At 41.6% G+C, this 23,603-nt stretch overlaps 1 protein-coding gene across 1 annotated transcript; it reads left to right on the top strand.

Annotated features, from left to right (window-relative positions):
- Nucleotides 1-5,491: 5,491 nt before the first annotated feature.
- Nucleotides 5,492-7,377, top strand: LOC306667290 (taste receptor type 2 member 143-like; the record flags this gene model as incomplete). The annotated part of the gene is made up of 2 exons (XM_079149766.1): nt 5,492-6,423; nt 7,243-7,377. The coding sequence occupies one exon, from the start codon at nt 5,492-5,494 to the stop codon at nt 6,374-6,376; it is 885 nt and encodes a 294-aa protein (XP_079005892.1). The 3' UTR covers nt 6,377-6,423; nt 7,243-7,377.
- Nucleotides 7,378-23,603: the final 16,226 nt, after the last annotated feature.

Genomic DNA, 23,603 nt, shown 5'->3' with positions numbered 1-23,603 from the left:
TAAACAAACAAAAAATCCGAAACAGTGATTCTTGCTCCTATCTCTTCCATTTCCCAAGGCAACAACTGACACTTCTTGTGGCGTGTGTGTGTGGGTCTTTGTCACAAAATGATATGCTTGCATTGCTACTTTAGATTTCTCAGTCTTGGGCATCCTTTCCACTAGGGAAGATGAAACTTTGATACTTCCCCCACCCTGCCCGCTGTCTCACCCTTTCTATCCCCCACTTTTTCAATGTAGTTTTATTGTGATGTTGATCCAATCTGTATTGTTTGGAACATTATGACAATGTGCATGCATGCTATCCAAGCTGGAACCAGATATTAAACTGCAATTTCTTTTCTTTTCTGTACAGATGTGTATTTTCTTTCAACTTAGCAATTGCCATTGGGTCGCTTTCCTCTCTCAAACCCTTCATCATTGGCCTAAGTCTTTCTCAAAAATCTTGGATGCATCAGGTATCCTAAAATTTTATTTGCCTGGGAACCTTTCTCCTGGAGTCTTGTCCTGCTCCAGCCTGGACTTGTCCCCGTGCTGACACACCTCCCTCGATGCTGGGACCTACTTTACAATCATCCTAGTGGAGTCCTCTGCCTCTCCCTCCTCCTGGATTTCATATTGCCTTGTCACGGTCTTCCTTTATCCCATTGTGCTCTCCAAATTTGGAGGAGCATATATTCTCCAATAGCTCCCAGGAAAAGAGGACATAGAAAATAAAAAAAAAAAAAAATTTTTGAGGTTGCGCTTGCCTGCAAAGTCTATATAGTTGCTCTTTGACTTATCATGAGTCACATTCCAATGAGCCCATTGTAAGTTGAAAACATCGTCAGTCAAAATGCATTGAATGCATGTAACCTACCAAATGTCATGGCCTAGCAGTGACCCGCTACAGGGTGTCTGTTTTCACTCTTGTGATTGTGGCCTGACTGGAAACTCTGGTGTTCCTCTGCTGCTGCTGCTGCCCAGTGTCACAAGAGAATATTAAACCACATGCCGCTAGCCTAGGAGAAGATTAAAGTCCAAAATTCAGAGTTTCCAAGGAAGTCTCAAAACTGTCTCACAAGCGTAACGTCAAAACAAATAAACAGCCAGGTGTGGTGGTGCACGCCTGTAATTCCAGTGGCTCTGGAGGCTGAGGCAGAAGGATCGCAAGTTCAAAGCCAGCCTCAGCAAAAGTGGGACACTAAGGAACTCAGTGAGACCCTGTCTCTAAATAAAATACAAAATAGGGTTGGGGATGTGGCTCAGTGGTCCAGTGCCCCTGAATTCAATCCCAGGTACCACAAACAAGAATTGAACCATTCTAAGTCAGAGACCATCTGCAATTTACCCTTGCACCTGAGTATCCAGAGAGAGAATTCTAGGTTGTAGGTAGTTTTCCTTCATTAGGGAAACACATTTTTCAACCGATACTCCTGTTTTCAGCACAGTGACGTTTTCTCAGCTGTGCTGTGGACACTTGGAGATCCTGTTTTTTTCCATCCAGAGAATATACCTTCTGTCTCTTCCTAGGGTGGGGGACAGGTGGTTGCTCTCATGCAAAAGGGGAGAGGTGACAGAAAGATGCTGATATGGAACCCAAGGCTCACAGATGCCAGGGAAGTGCTCTACCACTACCCCAGCCCTGACCTGAATCTTAAACTGACTTTTAACCAGTTTTCTCCATGGGCCCCTGGTGCTGCGTATCCTGAGTCATGTTCACGTAAGATTCCATTCCCTCAGTTCTGTTAAACTCTTGGTCTGTCTTCCACCCATTTTCCAGCTTCCCATGACTTTCGTTTTCCCTTCTCTTTGTTATTATGAATCCATTAAAATTATTTTTTAATAATGTTTCAAAAATCACTTGACAGTTAATTCAGGAGAGTCTTGAGGAGGGAATAAAAGAAGTCACATTTCTTCCCTCTGTCCTCAGCCCTCTGGCTGACTCTTGGTAGAGCACAGCAGCTTCAGACTTGGCTTTTGCAATGGCGTGGGGTCCTGTCTTTGAAGTCTTCATGGTTGCTCAGTATATAAAATAGGTGTGAACAGAGCAGCTGTGTTAGTGAGCGTTTGTACTTTTTCTCTCTTAGGTTCCCTCTGACATGTAGAAACCCCCGGAAAACATGGTTTCTAAGTCACCGATTTAGGAGTGGTTGAACATGGTTTATCCCTCCAGTAGAAGTTAGACATCCAGGGAAGTGTGTGACATTAGGGAAGGAGCATTGATTCATTCCTTAGAGATGAATTTTATTGCTCCTGATCGCTCCAAAGGTATAGGAAAGTGAGAAAGAGCTATTCTGAAGATATGAATAAAAGTTGATTTAGAACTTCCTTGAGGCTGGCTTTATAATTATAAAAATAACTTTAATTTGAAAGAGTGTGAATTTACCTATTAAACAATATTAAGTGACCTCCTTATGTATTTTCATAATTGAGGATGTTGGATATTGAAAATCCCCACATTCACTTTTAGAGAGTGAAATTTCTACTTTATACTGGATTGCTATTGGAACGAATGTTTGATCCTAAATTGTTTAACTAAATACAAGAGCGAGAGGAAGTCTGTAGGGCCAGGAAAAATATTTAAAGCTTCTTCTGTAGGGAGACAATTATTTGATTTATGCATGTTTGACCTTAATATTTATGTTAAAGATGCTCTCATTTCCTTCCTCCTCTACTTCCCGGCACAGGACCTCAGCTACCTGATGAGATCACAGAGGGACATGGACATATTTATGCTCTGCTGGTCACTTAGGGTCTAGGGGGGAATGGGCACCAAGTTATACAAGCCCTGTCCAAAGAAATGTATTTTCACGTCTCTAAGGTGACTCAACACATTTTCGAATGTCATAAAAAAACCACAAAACCACAGAAAATGAAGGGATAGAAATAAACAAAACCCTTGGCTAGTGTAGAGAATTAAAATGGAGGACATAGGAGTAGCTCTTTGCAGAATCTGCCACCTGGAGTCCAGCCTCCTGCTCTGATGTGTTCGGTGCCAGCATCATCTCACAGAACTCAGGTGTCACCACCTCCCGCAACTACCAAAAGTTTTTGTTAATCATGCTACAGAAAAGACTCCATCAGCTTCCTTTGCAGGCGTGAGACACCTTTAGAAAAAAAGAAAGGAGATCTGAACTTTTATGAGAAACAATTAGTATTTTGAATGTTGTTTTATATATATATATATATATATATATATATATATATATATTTTTTTTTTTTTTTTGTACTGGGGATTGAACTCAGGGACACCTCACCACTGAGCCACATCCCCAGCACTCTTTATCTTTTACTTTGAGACAGGGTCTTGCTGAGTTGCTTAGGGCCGTGCTAAGTTGCTGAGGCTGACCTTAAACTTGCGACTCTCCTACCGCCACCTCGCGAGCTGCTGGGATTCCAGGTGTGCACCACCACACCTGACTGTTGCTGCGGGTATGAAGGAATCTTGAAAACAACTAAAACCATCACGCTGCTGTGGTCTGACTTGAAGGCAGACCGTGAGAGGGACATAGAAACACTAGGAGACACATCTAGTGAAGCACTGGGAGATGGAGGAACAGGTGCCTGGGGGAAGGTATTCCTTCCGTCTCCTTCTAGAAGGACATTGAAACATGAGAGAACACTCACACTGTAGAGGAGGAACGTGCTGGAAGGGAAGACTGGTTCTGGCTGGGCGTGTGTGTCGGTGCCTGTCCAGGTAACAGGAAGGTGCCTGTGAGCTCAGCACACACGGGTTCCACGTGGCCAGCACAGGGCATGTGTACCATGGCCTTGACTTGCTGGTTGATGACAGCATGAAGTTGGCCTCTCGCCTAAGGATTTCCAGAAGAGCCAAGATGTTGTGAAACACACAGGAGCCACTCATCTCACTGTCTTCAAGAAGAAGCCAGAGGGAACCAGGCAAAGAACTAAGACAAGACCCTGGAGCTGGGCCGCAGGCGGTTGATCAGCCTGGGCCCTGCGCTCTTGGATAACATTTTGAAAGCTTACTAAAAGAAGCTGCTCTTTGATTAAATGCTCCGTCTGCGAGATAGCTGCTTCCCTTTCCCTGTGAGCTCCAACAATAGGTGCTTGTCCTTGTTTTCATTTCTCTCAGTCTCTCACATGTTGGCCTCGCACCAGAACCTAAGCTTTTGCTACCCTTCTTCCTCCTGGTTGACTGACCTGGACCAGGCCCACTTTAGGATGCACTAAACTAGGCTAGAAAAGGAAGGAGAGTGTATGCATTAAAAAAAAAAAAAAAAAAGTAGGAAAAACCAAAGGAGACAGTGGGATGACGGAGGGTAGACAAGGCAAGGCTGATGTGTCTGGTGGTGAAGGCAAAGCAACAGGTGTGAAGTCACTTCATGAAGGACAAGGTCTTCTGACAGGTCAGCTGGCATTACTTTAAGTATGGTTATAGCAAGGGGGCCTGTCTATACCTCGCAGTCCCTCCTGAGGGCCAGTCTTGTGTTGGATTCCTCTAACTTCCCTGGCTCCTATTATGATGTATTTTCTGGGTCACTTATCCTTTCAGCCTCTCCTTCCTTCTCATTAGGAGTCTCTCTCATCTCCTCAGAACCTTCTTAGGCACTGATGAATTTTCATTTGTCAAACACTCTGGAACGGAGGTATTAAAAACAAACAGATCTGATGTTAACATATCAGGGAAATTCACATTTTAGCTGGAGACGCCACAAATTCCAATATGGAGACTAACCGTGAAATTGTGGGCAGTGTGAAAGAGAGATCAGTGTTTAGGGAGACTTTCTTTGGTAATTCCAAGCCTTGTGCAAATTCTACTTATTCTGGAGGGGAGGGTTTTTTTTTAAAAAAAATTTTTATGCAGTGTCTGGAGGCTAATGAGTACCATATCTATCCAGGACATGAAGGGACAGGAAAACTTTGTGTTTTAGAGAGGGAAATGAGGGTAATAACAACATTCGAGGAAAAGTTAGGAAAGAAATAGTACAGTTAAGAAATAATGGGCAAGCTGGTGGGGTGGCACACACCTGTAATCCCAGCTACTCAGGAGGCTGAGGCAGGAGGATCGCAAGTTTGAGGTCAGTTTGGGCAACAGAACAACACGGTATCTCAAAAGAAAATAAAAAATGCTGGGGATGTGGTTCAGTGGTGAAACACCTAGCTGGCATGAGGACCTGGGTGTAATCCCCAGCAAAGAAACAAGGTGCAAAATATGGATATTTCAACCACCCATGGAGCCTCTATCCTATTAACATTTCCCTGCACCTGGTTCTGAAAAAGAATAGGCAAACACAGTTCATGCAAATTGAAACAGGTGTCATTGAGCTGAGAGTCATTTGCATGCCAAGGGAGATTGCAATCTTTTCAGGTCGGAAGGGGGTGGATAGGGCTTTGCTGGTGGCTGGGCTTTTGCATGAATCCAGGGAGAGGGATTTCTAAGTCTCTGGTCTCAACAAGGTGGTTTGGCCAGAGATTCTGTTTTTCCCTGCGGATGCGTCTCAGCCTCTAGAGTAGGACAAAATCTGAGCTGACCCTCCGTGGAGAGATGCCTTCCTCAGCCACCTTGATCTTCATGGTCGTCTTCTGCCTGGAGTCACTGGCTGCTATGTTGCAGAATGGCTTTGTGGTCACTGTGCTGGGCAGGGAGTGGGTGAGGTGTCAGGGACTGCCCGCAAGCGACATGATTGTGACCTGTCTCGCTGCCTCCCGGTTCTGCCTGCATGGGATAGGCATCCTGAACAACTTCCTGGCCTTCTTTGAGTTTTGTTACCAAGTTAACTACGTCGCTTTCTTCTGGAACTTCCTCAACAATTTCACTGTCTGGCTTACGGCCTGGCTTGCCATCTTCTACTGTGTGAAGATCTCCTCCTTTTCCCACGCTGCTTTCTTCTGGCTGAAGTGGAGGATCTCTCGGTTAGTTCCCAGGCTGCTGGTGGGCTCCCTGATCATCTGTGGCCTGTCCACCACCTCCTTAGCCATTGAGCAAGCGGTTACTGTTGAGATGAGCACCTTCCTGGGTCCCCGTGGAAACTGTACTGCTGATCGAACAACACTGACCTTCTCTCAGTACTACTTTCTATGCAACGCGGGGTTCATGTGGTTCATTCCATTCCTCCTGTTCCTGGTGTCCATCTTCTTGCTTATGTTCTCACTATGCCGGCACATGGAGCAGATGAGAGACTGCAGGCCTGGGCCTCTCAATTGCAGGATCCAGGCTCACAGCATGGCCCTGAAGTCCCTTGCCTTCTTCCTTATCTTCTACACTGCATATTTCCTGTCCCTGATCATTTCTGTTATGAGACTCACCACCGTCCAGAGTCATTGGCACTGGGTCAGGGAAGTGCTCACCTATGCAGGCATCTACCTGCACTCCCTCATCTTGGTGCTAAGCAGCCCCAAGCTGAGAAAGGCCCTGAAGACAAGGTTCTGAGATCTGTGTGCTGCCAGTTCGTAGACTTTGAAGGCCCTGAACGAAAGGTGATTTTGCTCTTAAGTTATCCACATCAATTACCAGTACTGGATGAATAATCCCATGTGTGGCAAGAATTCATAAGGGTTGGGCCCTTTCTCTTTTCAGTTCTTCCTCCTCCACCCAACCCACCCTTTGCATGCCCCACTAAATCTGTTTCTGTCTCTCTGTGTTCCTGCCATCTCCTTCACTGTAGCTAATCCCTAATCTGAGTCCCAAATCACTCTGACCTTACCTGATGGCCCCATTCCCTCACAGGCTTATCAGACTCCCTGTGCAAGCAACCTAATAATATTCTTCAAGCTACACTCCCTCTGTGAACACCTGTGACCATCATCGTGGGCTCTGTAGACAAGTTGAGTTTTGAAGGCATGGATTCCCCAGTACCACCCACCTGGTGACATAAGCTGCCCCCTCACCTGTTCTGAGCTCATCTCAGTCTCTCTACAGTACAGCGTCCTTCTGTCTTCCCATATTTCCTTCCCTTCCACCATTTATCCTTTGGTTCACCAAAGATTTGAAACTTCCCTCTTCTTCCTTCTTCCTTTCTTTCCTTTCTCTACCAATCTTTGCCATGCCTATCTTTTGTGTCCTACATAAGTCTGATTCTACCCATGAAGCTTTCTCAGTTTGATCCCCTGGAAGGCTGAGGACACGTAAGATCATTGTGCTAACACACTACATGATTTCATGTGTTGGCTATCTGCTGAATGAAAAGGAATTGTCTGACGTAGAAATGTTTTTAGGGTTTGGCCAACAGAAGTGAGAAGGAAATTCTCAACAATTCTTCATTTCCATCATCCTGTTTTTCCCTGCCGCTCACCTAGGAGGTGGCTCCTGGATGCTCTTGCCCAAGATGGTAGTCTCCAGATGGAGCTTGCACAAGATGATCCATCGAGACTGGGAAGAAAAACATTGTAACTTTGATTTCCATTTATTTTTTAATCTTCTTTAAATTCCTGTTATTCTGTGTATCTCATGAGGTATATAAAGTAGTACATGAATATAATTAATAATGAATTTGCATGTTTGAACTAGTCAACCTGGGAGTAATAAATAACACGACAGAATGGAGGTTACAATGAATTTCAATAAATAACTACATTTACGGTAAACTGTCCAACAATCCTGGAAAGCTGAGGCCCCCAAATATTATGTTTCAATATTAGCTGGAGTCCAAGCTACAGCAGGAGAAAAGAGAGCAGGCTGATGAGTTTTCTCCAGGAAAACGATAATGAAGGCTTCAAAAGAAGAGATTTTTATATTGCTGGCAAGAAGCACAGACAGTGGAAAGGAGAGGCAGAGGGGCCTGTGGGGAGCTGGCACTGTGGCCAGACTCTCATTCTCTGGATCCCTCGGGTCTAACTGAATCGTGCCACCATCACTGCGCACGACGAGTTTTTCTTTTTAAATCTTTTTTTGCAGCCACATGGCTGAGCTGATGCCACAAGAGGGCTGGGGGGAGCAGCAGAGGCAGGGCATCTGGGTCGCTGCTCCGTCCCCTCTCTCAGCTGGGAGCGTTTGGAAGACTGTCTGTCCTTGGCCATCTCTGCAGCACTTTGCTGACGGTCTCAGGTGGGAAGGGCATGGTGACGTGACTCTAATTCTGCCACATTTTCATAGCCCTTGAGTTGTGCCAGGGCTTGTCTCCGGAGTTCTTGGTTGGTGTTCTCGGCCTCCTGTCCTAAACTGTAACTCATGAGCACTAAAAGCGTTTGGTGGCTCCACGTTGGTTTAAGATAAAGTCCAGTGTCTCATCACGACTGTCTAGGCTTTCTGTGGTCTCTCCCCAGCCTACCTGTTCAGACCAATGTGCCACCCTTCCCTTCTGCGAATCCACTCCGGTACCCAACCTTACCTAGTTTTTTTTTTTTTTTTGTTTTTTTTTTTTTTTGCGGTGCTGGGAATTGAACCCAGGACCTCGTGCTTGACAGGTAAGCACTCTACCAACTGAGCTATATTCCCAGCCCCCTAATCATTCTCGACATCAGCATATTTCCACCCCCTTTCCTAATGCTTTGTCCTTTTCCAACATACAAGAAAGCCTCTCTCTTGTCACACAATAATGGAACTCCTGCTGTTGCTGCTGTTGCGGCTGCTGAACTATTTGGAGGATCCTCGGGATAAGAATAGGAGGAAGCATAATATTTAGAAACTTCTCTTCTTTTCCTTTTTGGTACTAGGATTGAACCCAGGGCTCCAACCTTATTAAGCAAGCACTCTACCACTGAGCTACACCCCAAGCCCAGGAGGATGCATAATATTTAGAACCACAGCATGTGTGTGGATCAATCCTTTTAAAAAATCTTTCTGATAGAAAGGACTGAATTGAGACTTTTCTACCTAGAGAACCTATTCCGGATTCCTATGCTACCACCCTCATGATTCCATTTATGAAATCCATGAAAAATTTTAAATTCACAGATTTGGATTCTTCTTCAGAAAATAAATGTAAATTTTAGAAGCAAAATACCACAAACAAAACCTCACCACAATGAAAATCATCATTAAATACTTTAAATGAAAATGACAGCTCACCTTTGGGATTAACTTAATTGGCACATATATGCCCAGGAAATGTTTGTGGTTTACAATTAGGGCAAAAAGAGCTTTCAGGGCAAATGTCTAATTCACTGTTGTAGCCCCAGTGTTTTTTATAAAGTTATTATGACATAAGAGATGGTTAAAAATTTGTTACTCAATGAATTGAGGGTTAACTGCACATCTTTCTCAATTTATGAGCCTCTGACGGGGTAGGAGGTAGAAGGAAAGGTATGAGTTTTCCAGATTGGAAAGTTCGTGGTTGTTTAAACTAGAGTTATAATTTCACAATTTGCTCCATTTCTCCAAGCTTCAGTGGAAAACAGTCAAAAGTCAGTCAGAGGAACCTGGGTGAGGAACTCTATTCCATGGAAATTTGTCTTTTCACAAGAGTGTGATACCTTCTTTCCTTTACCACAGTGTTCACTACACAGTGACACAGTGTTCACTACATTTGGTCCCTGTGTTGGACAAACAATTTCTCCTGGAGGTAGACTGGGAACTGGAAAGAGATGGCAGAATGTTCCTCATTCTAGTCCCTGTTTGTTGGGGTTCTGTTCATGGAGCTGGTAGGCATGGTGCTGGCCAGGAGATGGGTTTACCATTAAAACTCCCTCGTTGTTTTCTTACTTGATCCTGAGTCTTCAATATTGCTACAACAAACCCAGAACTGTTTCTGCTTCCTTATTTTTCTGTAACACATTAAACCATTTACATTAATCTGTGCGTTGAATGTTGATTTTTAAATTTTCTTTTCCATTCAGTCCTATGAAGAACACGGTCTTGCATTATTCCATCCCCTTCTGGCTAAGGTAGATGGCCCTAAGTCTGTACCCAGCACCTCTACTGCATTCCTGATGCTGTCCTGCATTCCTCTGGGACGACCTGTCATTGCACAGGTTGTAAGGAAGACAGTCATTCTAATAAGTCACAGTCACCATCATAATTATGTCTTATGCATACAGAGATTTCTAGTTTTCAAAGTGTTTTCAGGTATTTATGCTCACATTTGTTTGTGATCCATATTTTTAATAGGAAAAGAAAGAGGGCTTTAGGGGGATTAAATGACTACCCTGTGAATCCACAGCCTATGATTGTAAAAGACTCAACATCCAGTTGAGGATGAAGAAGATAGGGACGCAAGTTATAAGGCTAACTATGGCAAAGGTCCCTAGGCTTGGAATCAGTTTGGCTCCTGATCTTCCTTTGTGACTTTAAATGGGATTCTTCATCTATAGTTTGGAGCCCCATTTCTTTCACCTGTGAAATTATCTTTAATAGTTTCTTTTGGTCTAAAAACAGATTCTTAGACAATCCTATGAATTACAACAGTTATTTTTCACAGTTTTTGGGGATATGGGGGATTGAACTTAAGGACATTTAACCATTGAGTCACACCCCCAGCCCTATTTTGTACTTGATTGAGAGACAGGGTTTCACTGAGTTGTTTAGTGCCTTGCTTTTGCCGAGGCTGATTTTGAACTCATGATCTTCTTGCCTCAGCCTCCTGAGCCTGGGATTACAGGCATGCACCACGGTGCCTGGCCATTTTTCACATTTTACAGATGGACACAATGAGGCACAGAAGGGTGACTGGCATACCTAAGAACTCACAGTGAGGGATGAGGCTTGGGCTGAAGCCTGTCTAGTCTCTTGGGTCAGAACTGTCCCTGCCACATCCCATTGGTTTTATAGCTGTCTCAGTGGGGGCTCCTCCCTGAGATGCCATTTAACAATACTTAAAAATATTTGTTCGCTTTATTTTATGTAATGGTCTCCTATGTTCTCTTTCATGATGGTGGACTCGGGCAATAAGAATTTGAGTTAACTTCTCAGTACAGGTTTTCTCAGTTTTCTGTTTCTTTGTCAAAGGGGTACTCTCAGAGCACCTATTTCATGGGTTGTTGTGAGAAGTAAATATCACTGAGGACATTTGTAGCATTGCTTGGGACTGGATGGCCAGCAGGTGTGTGGTCATGTCTTAGGTGTTAGCTTGGGTAAATATAGCCTGTGTAAGGACATCAAATGCAAGGGCCTGACATATTATCCACACCAGTGTTGACAATGGGCAGGGAGCAGGCAGAAGAGCAGGCAAATTCACAGGCTGGCAGTGGGACTTTGGAAACTTAGCCTTGACCACATTTGCATTTGATCTGGAGAGAAGAAACCCTCTTCTCCTCTGCCAGAGAGCCTGCATCCTCTACTCTGGTCTATCCTCTGCCCTGGAGGATCTGGGGAGACAAACGCATCCTTCCAGAGCAACCAACAGAAATAGCCCTTGAAACCTTGGGACCCATCTTGTCCACAGGAGAAATGAGTGGAGATCAGATAGTTCCAGAGGGTATGGTGACTGATAAGAGAGTCATCATCATCATCCTTATTATTGTATTGCTTTTGTGCCTGGTGGTGGTGACGGGCAATGGCTTTATCACTGCAGCATCATCTGGTTGCTACTGAAAACATGGTTGCCTTATGATGAGTTATTGGTCATCCTGGGGGCTTCTCGCTTCTGCCTGCAGTGGGTTGTGGTGCTGCATCCAGCAGCCGTACCATGCAACCCTGTCCTGCAGTTGCTGAGCTTCCTGTGGGACTTCCTGAATGCTGCCACTATATGTTCTCTAACGGGCTCGTCTCTTCTACTGTGTGAACGTTGAAACCTCTGCCTGTCCTCTCTTGGCTAACATGCAAGGTGCCTGCATGGGGACCAGGGAGGCTGCTCAGCTCTGTGGGACTCTCTGGCTTGAGCAGTTTTCTATTTTTCAAAGGTAACCAGAAAATATATGAGAACTATTTAAGGAGCAAGTGGCAGTCTTGGAACGTCTCTGGGAGTAGCATAAGAAGCTCACGAGGGAAATTCTACGTCTTCTCCATGAAACCGGTTGCTTGGCCCATTCGGATTGTCATCTTTCTGATTTCCATGGTTTGACTTCTCTCATCCGTGGGGAGGTATGTGAGAGGATGCTGTGGACCCTGCTGGGGTTTCACGATGCCTGTGCCCAGGCTCACCTCAGAGCTTTCCTTTCCTTGTCATCCTCTTCGTCTCCTGCTTCCTGTCACGGGTGCTGGTTCTGCTGGTAGTTTTCCACTTCGGGAACTCAGGTACTGGGTGTTTCGGGCAGTGACTTCTCCGCGCCCAGCCATCCACCCCGCCATTCTGCTCCTCAGCAGCCCCAGGCTGAGACGGCGGTTCCTCGAGTGGGGACAGCCTGAGTGGCACCTCAGTTAATGGGGCAAAGCTCCAAGTCACATGGCAGCAGGCAGAGGCCTGGGTGCAACAGGACCCAGCTTCTTTCTTTGCCGCACTTTGTTTTCTCCCTCTTTGCGACACTTAGTGCTGAGAAGAATAATCTCAGTGGCCCAGGATTCAAGGTGAGGTCAAGGGTCCTGATTTATGAGCTAGTGTCACTGATGCACATCATGTTCCCTGTGGGACTTTATGTAGTCAGAGGACCAAGAAACTTGTACTTTCCCTGTGACCCATCCCTTGGTATTTAAACTTCTCCTTCTAGGAACTGGAGTCAAAGATTCTGGCACACCATGGGATACTTATGAGTCGACTCAGACTGGAGAAGGATTTTGGAGTTTCCAGTTGCCTCTGGCTCCATCTTGTGAATCGCCTTTCCTGTTCATCAGTTCTCGGGTTCTGACCATCAGCAGAGGGGAAGATCGTCTCCCAGCATGGAAGAGTTCCTGGTGTCCGAGCTCTCCACAGAGCATGGTGTAACTTATGCATGTATGCAGACTGTGCTGTCTCAGACGTGTACGCTCTCAGTTGACCTTCTGGGATTCTTCTGAGGGCCAGGCGTCTCAGATTATGTATGTCAATGTGCTCTACAATGGCTTGGTTTGTTACTCAGCTCTGTACACGTTATGGCGCGTGGGTCCAGATGTAGCTTCTTTTGCATTTATATTGGAGTGACTGACATTTCTGATATGGACAAGTTCCTTTATCTCTGTCAGAGACATAAGATTTAAGAATAAAAAGATTCCTGGTTTGGTGGAGAAAGCATAGATTGCTTTTCTGCCTCTCACACCTCTTCTCAAACCTTCCTTAAACTCAGTTACCCCTTGAACCATCCAAACTAGCATCTCTCAACTTCCCTCTGGTCTCTTCAACACCTCCCAGCCTCATATTCTGTTTCTTAACATTCCCCCCAACATCTCCACAATGGACGAAAGATCTCTGCTTTTGGCTTATCAAGGTTAATATTTTTGCTCCTGGCCCCACTCCCTCTTGTTTCCTCTCACGCCCCCAACTCAGTCAAGGACTTCCTCTTCCTCATGAAGCTTCAAACTGTCCCTCTTTATCATCCTTCTTTTCTATAACAATTGTTTCTTTAAAATTTCTTTCATGAAAAAAATCCCTTCTTCTGATTCACCCCCACTAGGGACCATCCTGCTAATTGATCCCTTGCTGAGAGTCCTCCGTGGCTCTTTGACTTCATGACTATCCTCTTCTGCTCTCTGGTTCTGCAGAAATGTGGATGCGCATAGTCTCCTAATAATTAGAAGTGAGATAATCCCCATCCTTTTCTTCTGGTATCTTTGTGATATTTGTGTGTCTTGATTCCAAAGAACTTTTCAAAAAACTGATTAAAAAAATTTTAAGCAAAAGTTCTACCTGATCATTATAATATATACACATATATATATGTATGTGTGTGTGTGTGTGTGTGTGTGTGTGTATATATATATATATATACTTTTTTGTTTTTAAAGGAATGTGAACACAGCCCACCTGTGTCACCTTGCTTCATGGTGCTGTACTCACCTCTTAGCTCTGGCTGCCCCTTGGGGGTCTCCATTACCTGTCCAGCTCCTGCCCTGTGACTCTTTCCATAGAGATTGTCCCCAATTCCTGTCCTTTTTGGTTGCATCTACTTACATGACTTCAGTTACCCTTCAGGTGGATAGTTACCAAAGACTCAACGTTTTTCTAAATGCTAATATTTTATATTTTCTTCCACTTACTGGACATGAGCACCTGATAATCTCATGAGTGCTTCAAACTTAGTAGGCTCAGGACATGCTTTCTCCTCCTCCTCTTCCTCTCCCGGCTCCCCACGTGACCCTCCACTCTGCATTTGGATCTACTTTTCTGTTACTTGTGTGGAGAAGGTCAGACTTAGGATCTCTGAGTTGATTTTCACTCCCAGCTTTGTTGAGCCCTGGTGACTTATGGTCACTGGTCTTCAATTTTTACTTCTACAATGTGTCCATTAGCTATTCCCTTCTTTTGTGGTTTCCTTTTTGTATTAGGTAACATTTCTTTCTCGCCTGGGCTTTAGGTTTCTTCTTCACTGCTTGCTCTATGACACTTTTTCTCCCAAAGTTGCAGCTATGACTTGGATATGGTTTGTCCTTCAGAGTCTCATGTGCTAGAAGCTTCGTCCCCATTGCAATGGTCTCAGAGGTGGTGGATTTGTAAGAGGTGGTGGCGCAGCGGAAGGCGATCAGGTCGCAGGCATACCACTCTTGAAAGGGACTAGTGTAATTCTCTCAGGATTAGTTTAGTTCTTATGAGAGCAGGTCGCTATAAAGTCAGATTGCCCATGTGCTTGGTCCTCTCTGTCTGTCTCTACCATGTTGAGGTGCAACCAGAAGCCCTTGACAGTCACTGATGTCATTCTGGGTGGACTTTCCAGTCATTAGATTTGTGAGCCAAATAAACCTATTTACTTTATAAACACCAAGCCTCAAGCATTTTGTTTTAGGAACACATATGGACTAAGATAATTACCAGATTCATCTCCTGAGGAATAACTTCTGATCATTTCAGCTATTACTTAATCAACTCTCATTACCTAATAAATGAAGCCCAGGACCATAAACTTGGCATTAAAGTACCTCTATACTTGGCAACAATTCTATCCTTGGCTGCTTCCATTTCTAGTAGAAGTCTACGTTTCAGAGAATTATCATTATCATTATCATTATCATTATCAATTATCATTATCATAAGCATATCTGATGTTTCCTCCCTGGCACAGTGAAAAGTATTCTCTCATCCCTAGATTTAACTGTCAAAATCCTACTTAACTTTTCTTCCTATTATACTTTGAAAATTCGCAGGATACCTCTTCAGTGAAGCATTTTTGGATGTTTCCCAAACTTTGATCTCTCCCACCTTTGAGGACATAGAAGATGATATTTCTCTGCAAATCAAAACTACCCTAAGATTTCATCTCACCCCAATTAGAATGACTATTATTGAGAATACAAGTAACAACAGGTGTTGGCAAGGATGTGGGGGAAAAAGTACACTCATACATTACTGGTGGGGTTGCAAATTGGTGCAGCCACTCTGGAAAGCAGTGTGGAGAATCCTCAGAAAACTTGGAATGGACCCACCATTTGACCCAGCTATCCCACTCCTCTGTTAAAATCAACATACTCCAGTGATGCAGCCACATCAATGTTTATAGCAGCTCAGTTCACAATAGCTAGATTGTGGAACCAACCTAGATGCCCTTCAATAGATGAATGGATAAAGAAACTGTGGTATATATGTATATAATGGAATATTATTCAGTCATAAAGAAGAATAAAATTATGGCATTTACAGTTGAATAGATGGAGAATATCATGCTAAGTGAAATAAGACAATCCCCAAAAAACCAAAGGCCGAATGATTTTTCTGATATGTGGAGGATGATACATAACCAGAGGGGGGAGGATGTAAGGGAAGAATGGAGGAAGGATGGATTGTGTAGAGGGAAATGAGGGGTGGGGTGGGGGCGGGGGGAAGGAAAGATAATAGAATGAGACAAACATCATTACCCTATGTACATGTATGATTACACAAATGGTGTGACTCTACTTAGTGTACAACCAGAGAAATGAAAGTTGTACCCCATTTGTGTGCAATGAATTAAAAAAAAAAAAAAGATGGTATTTCTCAGTGGTGACCTGAATTCTGCATTATGTGCTGCTATCTGCATACTTGTCTTCTCCTTCTTAGGAGAAGTTAAACTTCTTAAAGGTAAGGGTTGACTCATGCTCTTCTACGTATACTTTGCAGCATTTCTAAGTACTTGCTACATTAAACAGAACAGCTCTGTTGCACCTGGAATCCAGCTGTAAGCAACATACTTTTGTCTGTATATTTATCTCTGACTTCCTGCTACTTTTGCATGCCTGTTTAAGCCACAATGCCTTCACTGAGTGGTTTGCTTACTTTTTGGAAGTCAAACTTACATTCAGTTTGCAATTTACTTATGCACAATGGAGAAATAATAAATGTGAGAGTGAGAGTGCCCAATTTTGTGATGTTTTTGGCTTCCTTCTTATACATTTGCACGTTGCTAAGCAACTGTGAATGGCAGGCTATTAGGTCCTTCATCTCAAACTCTAGGTGAGGTGCCAATTCTCCTCTTTGTTGCTGGTTCAGTCTCCCTTTCCAAAGCCCACATAAGCTATTCTTTGTTCCTTCTGGTCCTCACATCATTACCCCAGAATCTGAATGACCTCCTACATGAGAAAGTTCTATTGGAGCTTGAATATACAGGAAAAAATAAAAGAGAAACAAGGTTCATTATATTTTTAAAATACCTGGTGATTATTATTATCATTATTTATTATTATTATTATCATTATTATTAATTCTTGCCCAATTATGATGATGACATTAAGACAATAATTTACTAAATGCCTGTTTTGTGTGAGATATGAGGCTAGAACATTGATTAACTTAGTTTTTTGTATGCTTAATTCTCTTTTTTTCTTTTTTATATTGTAAACAAATGGGATACATGTTGTTTCTCTGTTTGTACATGGAGTAAAGTTGTACCATTTGTGTAATCATAAATTTACATAGGGTAATGTTGTTTGATTCATTCTGTTATTTTTTCCCTTCCCCTCATCCCTCCCACCCCTCTTTTCCCTCTGTACAGTCCTTCCTTCCTCCATTCTTGCCCCCTCCCTAAACCTAACCCTAACCCTAACCCTAACACTAACCCCTCCCACCCCCCATTATGTGTCATCATCCACTTATCTGCGAGATCATTCGTCCTTTGGTTTTTTGAGATTGGCTTATCTCACTTAGCATGATATTCTCCAATTTCATCCATTTGCCTGCAAATGCCATAATTTTATCATTCTTTATGGCTGAGTAATATTCCAGGTGGTGTGTATATATATATATATATATATATATATATATATATATATATATATATATCACAGTTTCTTTATCCATTCATCAATTGAAGGACATCTAGGTTGGTTCCACAATCTGGCTATTGTGAACTGAGCAGCTATGAACACTGATGTGGCTGTATCTCTGCAGTACGCTGATTTTAAGTCCTTTGGGTATAGGCCAAGGAGTGGGATAGCTGGGTCAAATGGTGGTTCCATTCCAAGCTTTCTGAGGAATCTCCATACTGCTTTCCAGAGTGGCTGCACTAATTTGCATCCCCACCAGCAGTGTATGAGTGTACCATTTTCTCCACATCCTCTCCAACACCTATTGTTGCTTGTGTTCTTGATAATCGCCATTCTAATTGGGGTGAGATGAAATCTTAGGGTAGTTTTGATTTGCATTTCTCTTATTACTAGAGATGTTGAACATTTTTTCGTATATCTGTTGATTGCTTGTAGATCTTCTTCTGTGAAGTGTCTGTTCATATCCTTAGCCCATTTGTTGATTGGGTTATTTGTATTCTTCGTGTAGAGTTTTTTGAGTTCTTTATATATTCTGGAAATTAGTGCTCTATCTGAAGTACGAGTAGCAAAGATTTTCTCCCATTCTGTAGGCTCTCTCTTCACATTACTGATAGTTTCCTTTGCTGAGAGAAAGCTTTTTAGTTTGAATCTATCCAAGTTGTTGATTCTTGTTTTTATTTCTTGTGCTATGGGAGTCCTGTTAAGGAAGTCTGATCCTAAGTGGATATGTTGAAGATTTGGACCTACTTTTTCTGATATAAGATGAAGGGCCACTCATACTTCAGATAGAGCACTAATTTCCAGAATCTATAAAGAACTCAAAAAACTCTACACGAAGAATACAAATAACCCAATCAACAAATGGGCTAAGGAAATGAACAGACACTTCACAGAAGATCTACAAGCAATCAACAAACATATGAAAAAATGTTCAACATCTTTAATAATAAGAGAAATGCAAATCAAAACTACACTAAGATTCCATCTCACCCCAATTAGAATGGCGATTATCAAGAACACAAGCAACAATAGGTGTTGGCGAGGATGTGGGGAAAAAGGTACACTCATACATTGCTGGTGGGGCTTCAAATTAGTGCAGCCACTCTGAAAAGCAGTGTGGAGATTCCTTAGAAAACTTGGAATGACCTACCATTTGACCCAGCTATCCCACTCCTTGGCCTATACACAAAGGACTTAAAATCAGCACACTACAGAGATACAGCCACATCAATGTGCATAGCTGCTCAATTCACAATAGCCAGACTGTGGAACCAACCTAGATGCCCTTCAATTGATGAATGGATAAAGAAACTGAGGTATATGTATACAATGGAATATTACTCAGCTATAAAGAATAATAAAATTATGGCATTTGCAGGCAAATGGATGAAATTGTAGAATATCATGTTAAGTGAGATAAGCCAATCTCAAAAATCCAAAAGGCGAATGATCTCACTGATAAGCGGATGATGACACATAGTGGGGAGTGGGAGGGGGGCAAGAATGGAGGAAGGAGGGACTGTATAGAGGGAAAAGAGGGGTGGGAGGGGTTGGGGGGAAGGAAAAAATAACGGAATGAATCAAACATCATTACTCTATGTAAATGTATGAATATGTAAATGGTATGCTGTTACTCCATGTACAAACAGAAACAACATGTATCCCATTTGTTTACAATAAAAATAAATTTAAAAAAAAGATGAAGGGTCTCTGGTCTGATTCCGAGGTCCTTGATTCATTTTGAGTTGAGTTTTGTGCAAGGTGAGAGATAGGGGTTTAATTTCATTCTGTTGCATCTTAATTCTTAAAATATCACTGTAAGTAGAATCTGAGAGACAGGTTCACTGAGGTCATGACTAGTAAGTGATAGAACTGAAATAATTTAGTGTCATAGTATTTAAAAGTGTGGTGTTGATGTAGATAGCAGGACAATAGGATTCGATAAAAAGAGTGAAATAAATAAGCACTTTCATATTGAATCCAGATAGTAGCTACCTGAAAAATTATAGTTGATAAATAAGACATTTTAAGTCATTAGGGAAAAGAAGGTTATTTAATAACATCAAGGCAAAGTAGCATTCCAAATGGAAAAACAAAAATGAAGTTAGAGCCAACATTTTATCATAAATTCCAGATAGATGATCTTTAATCTAAAGGTCTATTTTTAAAGTCCTGCTTTTAAAATTTTTTTAAAAAGATGCAGCGACTATATTTTACCCATAAAATGCTATTTTTATATTTTAAATATAAATGTATTGTCCATGCACTCTCCTTTTTGGATGTCATTGTAGGGTGTGCACATACCCTTCAACTATGACAGAGAAGTCCTGTTTTCTTAGGACTTCTTACGTGAGAATAGAAATATGAAATTGTAATGAAAATCATTGGTAAATATGACTTCAGAATGAATACAAATCTTTTTTTAAATGAAAGGCTACTATAAATATAGGGACTGCTGAAGTTCTTTTACATTTTAAAGACAAGTAATAGACATCAAGCAAATACTTAGAAACAGTTTTAATAGATAAAACTAGTGTCTTCAATATACAAATATGGTCCATAAGTAAAATACAAGTAAAATAATGGCATGGTAGCTACCTGACACAAAACACATCCTTCACATGGAAGGTCATACAGAGAGCCAACTATGGGAGAAGAGCAAACGGAAACAAGTCTTTGTGATAAACACAGCTACCTAAGTCAGTAGTTTCTCCTTCTTTCCCTGGAAATCACATAAGAGCAAGAATAAAGTTGGAAGAGATTCTGAAAGCTTTCTTTTCTTTATTTCTAGTACCTGGGATTGAACCCAGGGGCTTTCTGTTGAGCCACATCCACAGCCCTTTTTATTTTTATTTCGAGACAGGGTCTCACTAAGTTGCTTAGGGCCTTGCTAAGTGGCCGGGGCTGGCTTTGAACTTGTGATCCTCCTGCCTCAGCTTCCCAAGCTGCTGGGATTACAGGCACGCGCCACCACACCCGGCTGAAAGCTCTATTTTCAATGATGCTAAGAAAGATAATCCACAAATTTCAAATGATGGGAAATCAGTGGCAATCACAAATGGAATCAGTAAGAGTCAAGAAAGAAAGCGAAAAGAAGGCGTATGAAGAGAAACGAGAGCCCCAGCAAGAATCCGTTTCTTTAGAAAAGAGAGTCATGTAGAAATGCAGCTCCGTGTAAGTTAGTAGGATCTGTTGCGGGAGGACAAAGTACAGCAACACCCGGTGCTAGAAACACCTGCTACCTCGGTTTCTGTGGGTCGGACTTCAGGCATATCTCAACAGGGTCTCTGGCGCTGGGTTCTTACTCCCAAGGTTGCAATCGTCTCAAGCCTCAGCTGGGAAGGAGCTACTTCCCAGCTCTTACACTGTTGTGGGCAGGACTCGGTTCCTCCAGCTTGCTGGACAGAAGCATCAGCTCCTCAGGAACCACGGGCTGAGGCCTCCTTCAGTTCCTCACCACGTGACTGTCTCCCCAGAGCATCGGACTTCACGAATGTGAGAGCAACAGAGTGCTGGCAAGATGGAAGTCACAGACTTTTAATTCCTTGGCAGTGCTGGGGATTGAGCCCAGGTCCTTATGCCTGACAGGTAAGTGCTCTGCCCCTGAGCTACAACTCCAGCCCCAGATACACACTTTCCCACCCTAGTCAATAGCGTTATTTCATCATTGATGGCAACTGGTTCGGATGAGCTCTAGAGAAAGGGGGGACTAAAAGGATTATGTAAAATTATGATTATAAAGGTAAGTACCAGTGCCCAAATACAGACTTTCCTTAAAATCAATAAAGCCACCAACAAAAGAAAAGAAACATACAGCACAATAAAAACCCTAAAAAAACAAAACAAAACAAAAACCTACCAACCTTTAAGAATGAAACAAAATATAAAATAACATGTCAGGATTAAGAACAGATATAATAGATATGCAAATAAATAAAAATGGGCTTTGTGCTCTAAAGAGACCAGTCTTCAGATCAGCTCGAAAAGAAAATCAAAACTATAAGAGCCATAAGTAAAACACAGTGTTATAGAAAGTTTGACGATAAAAGAATTACAAACAATATGTCCGATAAGTGTAAACAAAGAAATTTCTACCTAAAATTATTAAATAAGATAATGAGATAAATTTTTGATATTGAGATTAAAAAGGAAAATTAAGAATTGATATGAATGCCTACATGCTAAATAGTTAGCAACTCTAATGATAAAGCAGAAATCACAGAAAAAAGAAAAACATAGTGGAAACAGTAAGAGAAAAAGACACAGAGGAAGAAATGCTAAAAGCAAAGGTTTTTAATTATCTTTGCCAAGCAGACAAAAATGAATACAAAGAAGTCAGTTTTTACTGATAGAGTCAGGAAATTCAGCTTCTTTTCAAATACCAATGGAATAGAGTCCTGAAAACTGATAAAATTAGATAAAACAGAACTGACAGTTCAATTTCATTTATACATTCAAAATCCTAAATAAAGTATTAAAAACAAAATCCAGCTGTACTTAAAACATTATCTCTATACCACAGTGAATCCCACCATCATGGACATCCATAAAAACAGGATCCTAAGGAGAATAAGATCTGTTTCATGCTTGTACAATTGTATCAAAATGAATTCTACTGTCACGTATAAGTAGAAAAAGCCAATAAAAAAAAATTATCTTACCGAGAAATAGAGTTTAAGGATGATTTGATAGTAGCAGATTCATTGATATCATTTATCATATTAATAAATATTATGGAAAATTCAGGTAATCATCTCCAAAAACACTAAAAAGCAACTGAAAAAATTAATACTAATTTTTGAAACAATAGGAATATAAATATTCAATAGCATGGACAAACATAACTATATTAGCCCAACACCTGCAGCATATTTGATGACTCTAAAAGCATTCTTCCAAAATTCAATAATGTCAAAAGAATGATCATTATCACCACTATTTACATTTTAAAGTTGAAAACACCCAATGTAATTAAGAGAAAGAAATTAGCATTATAGACATTGGAAAGTGTAGGTAAAATATATGCTTATGTACATGGGAAATCCAAATAATCATCAACAAAGAAGCTACTATAGAACAATGAGAATTAGTATGGTGACAGGGTAAAAAGTATACATACAGAAATCAACACTGTCCAGCATATAAAAGTATATGATCGAACCTAGAGGCACTTAACCACAGTCATATTGTCAGCCTTTTTAAAGTTTTATTCCAAGACAGAGTCTTGCTGAGTTGCTTAGGGCCTTGCTAAGTTGCTGAGGCTGGTTTCGAACTTGCGATAGTCCTGCCTCAGTCTCCTGGTCCAGTGGAATCTATTATACCTTAAAATACAGTATGAGCCTCAAAAGTTAAAAAAGTGTGTGTGAATATACCACCCTAGAATAGATGGTCCAGACATGGAATCCATATGCATATGGCAATTTAGTATAAATTCAGAATAGATAAAGGTAATAACAAATCAGAGGAAAATCTAATAATTGATGGTGAGATAGTAGAATAGCCATCTGAAAAAAAAATTCCATATCTCAAACCATATACCAGCATTCAATCCAAATGTACCAAATATTTTAATATTAGAAATGAAACACAATTACTAGAGAAAAAAATGGAGGATGAGGATTCTTTTAAAACCTTGGGGTATGGAAAATCTTTTAAATTCATAAAAGAGATCAATTAAGGGCTGGGGAGATAGCTCAGTGTGTAGAGTGCTTGCCTTGCAAGCACAAGGCCCTGGGTTCAATCCCCAGCACTGCAGGAAAAAAAAAAAAAAAAAAAAAAGAGAGAGAGAGAGAGAGAGAGATCAATTAAGTTTAAAACTTCTGCATGGCAAAAATTTACAAAAAAGTTACAAACAAAGTAACAAGTTAGGAAAATTTCTATAACCCTATTATAATGAAAGTTTAAACTTCAATGCATAAAAGCACTTAGAAACAACAGGGAAAAAATCAACAAAAATTAAAAGAGAAAATGCAAATAATGTGAATATGTAATTCATAGAAAAAGAAATATAAATGGTTTCTTAAACACAGGAAAGATAATTTAACCTAAGTTATTAAAAGGGACATGCAAATTAAAACTCTGCTGAGACACTGTTTCTAAACTATCCATTTGGCAAAACTCCTGAACTTTGAGTACATGCTCTTTCACCAAGTCATGGGGAAACCTGTTCTTTACACATTGCTGATAGAGGTATAAATTAGCACAGTATATATGGAGAGTCATTGGACAATATCAAGTTTACTAACGCATGCACTCTTTGATTCAGCAATCCTTCCGGGGATCTTGGTGTATAACACACCTTCTTGAAGGTCACAACATATGCCTCACCCTCTTGGACCTGCTGGGACTTGAGTCAGGTTTAGGTCCAAAAGCAACGAGAGAGGCGGTGGAAGGAGATCTTTATCAGGATCAGTAGTGTCTTTGACTCGAGGCGAATTCATTACAGGCTCTGCATAGGTGATCAATCTCCTCACATAAGGAAGGA

Source organism: Sciurus vulgaris (genome assembly GCF_902686455.1).
Source record: "Sciurus vulgaris genome assembly, chromosome: 8".
Lineage (NCBI taxonomy): Eukaryota > Metazoa > Chordata > Mammalia > Rodentia > Sciuridae > Sciurus > Sciurus vulgaris.
The sequence above is the reverse complement of the archived record's forward strand: the minus strand, read 5'-3'. Positions and strand labels throughout refer to the sequence as shown.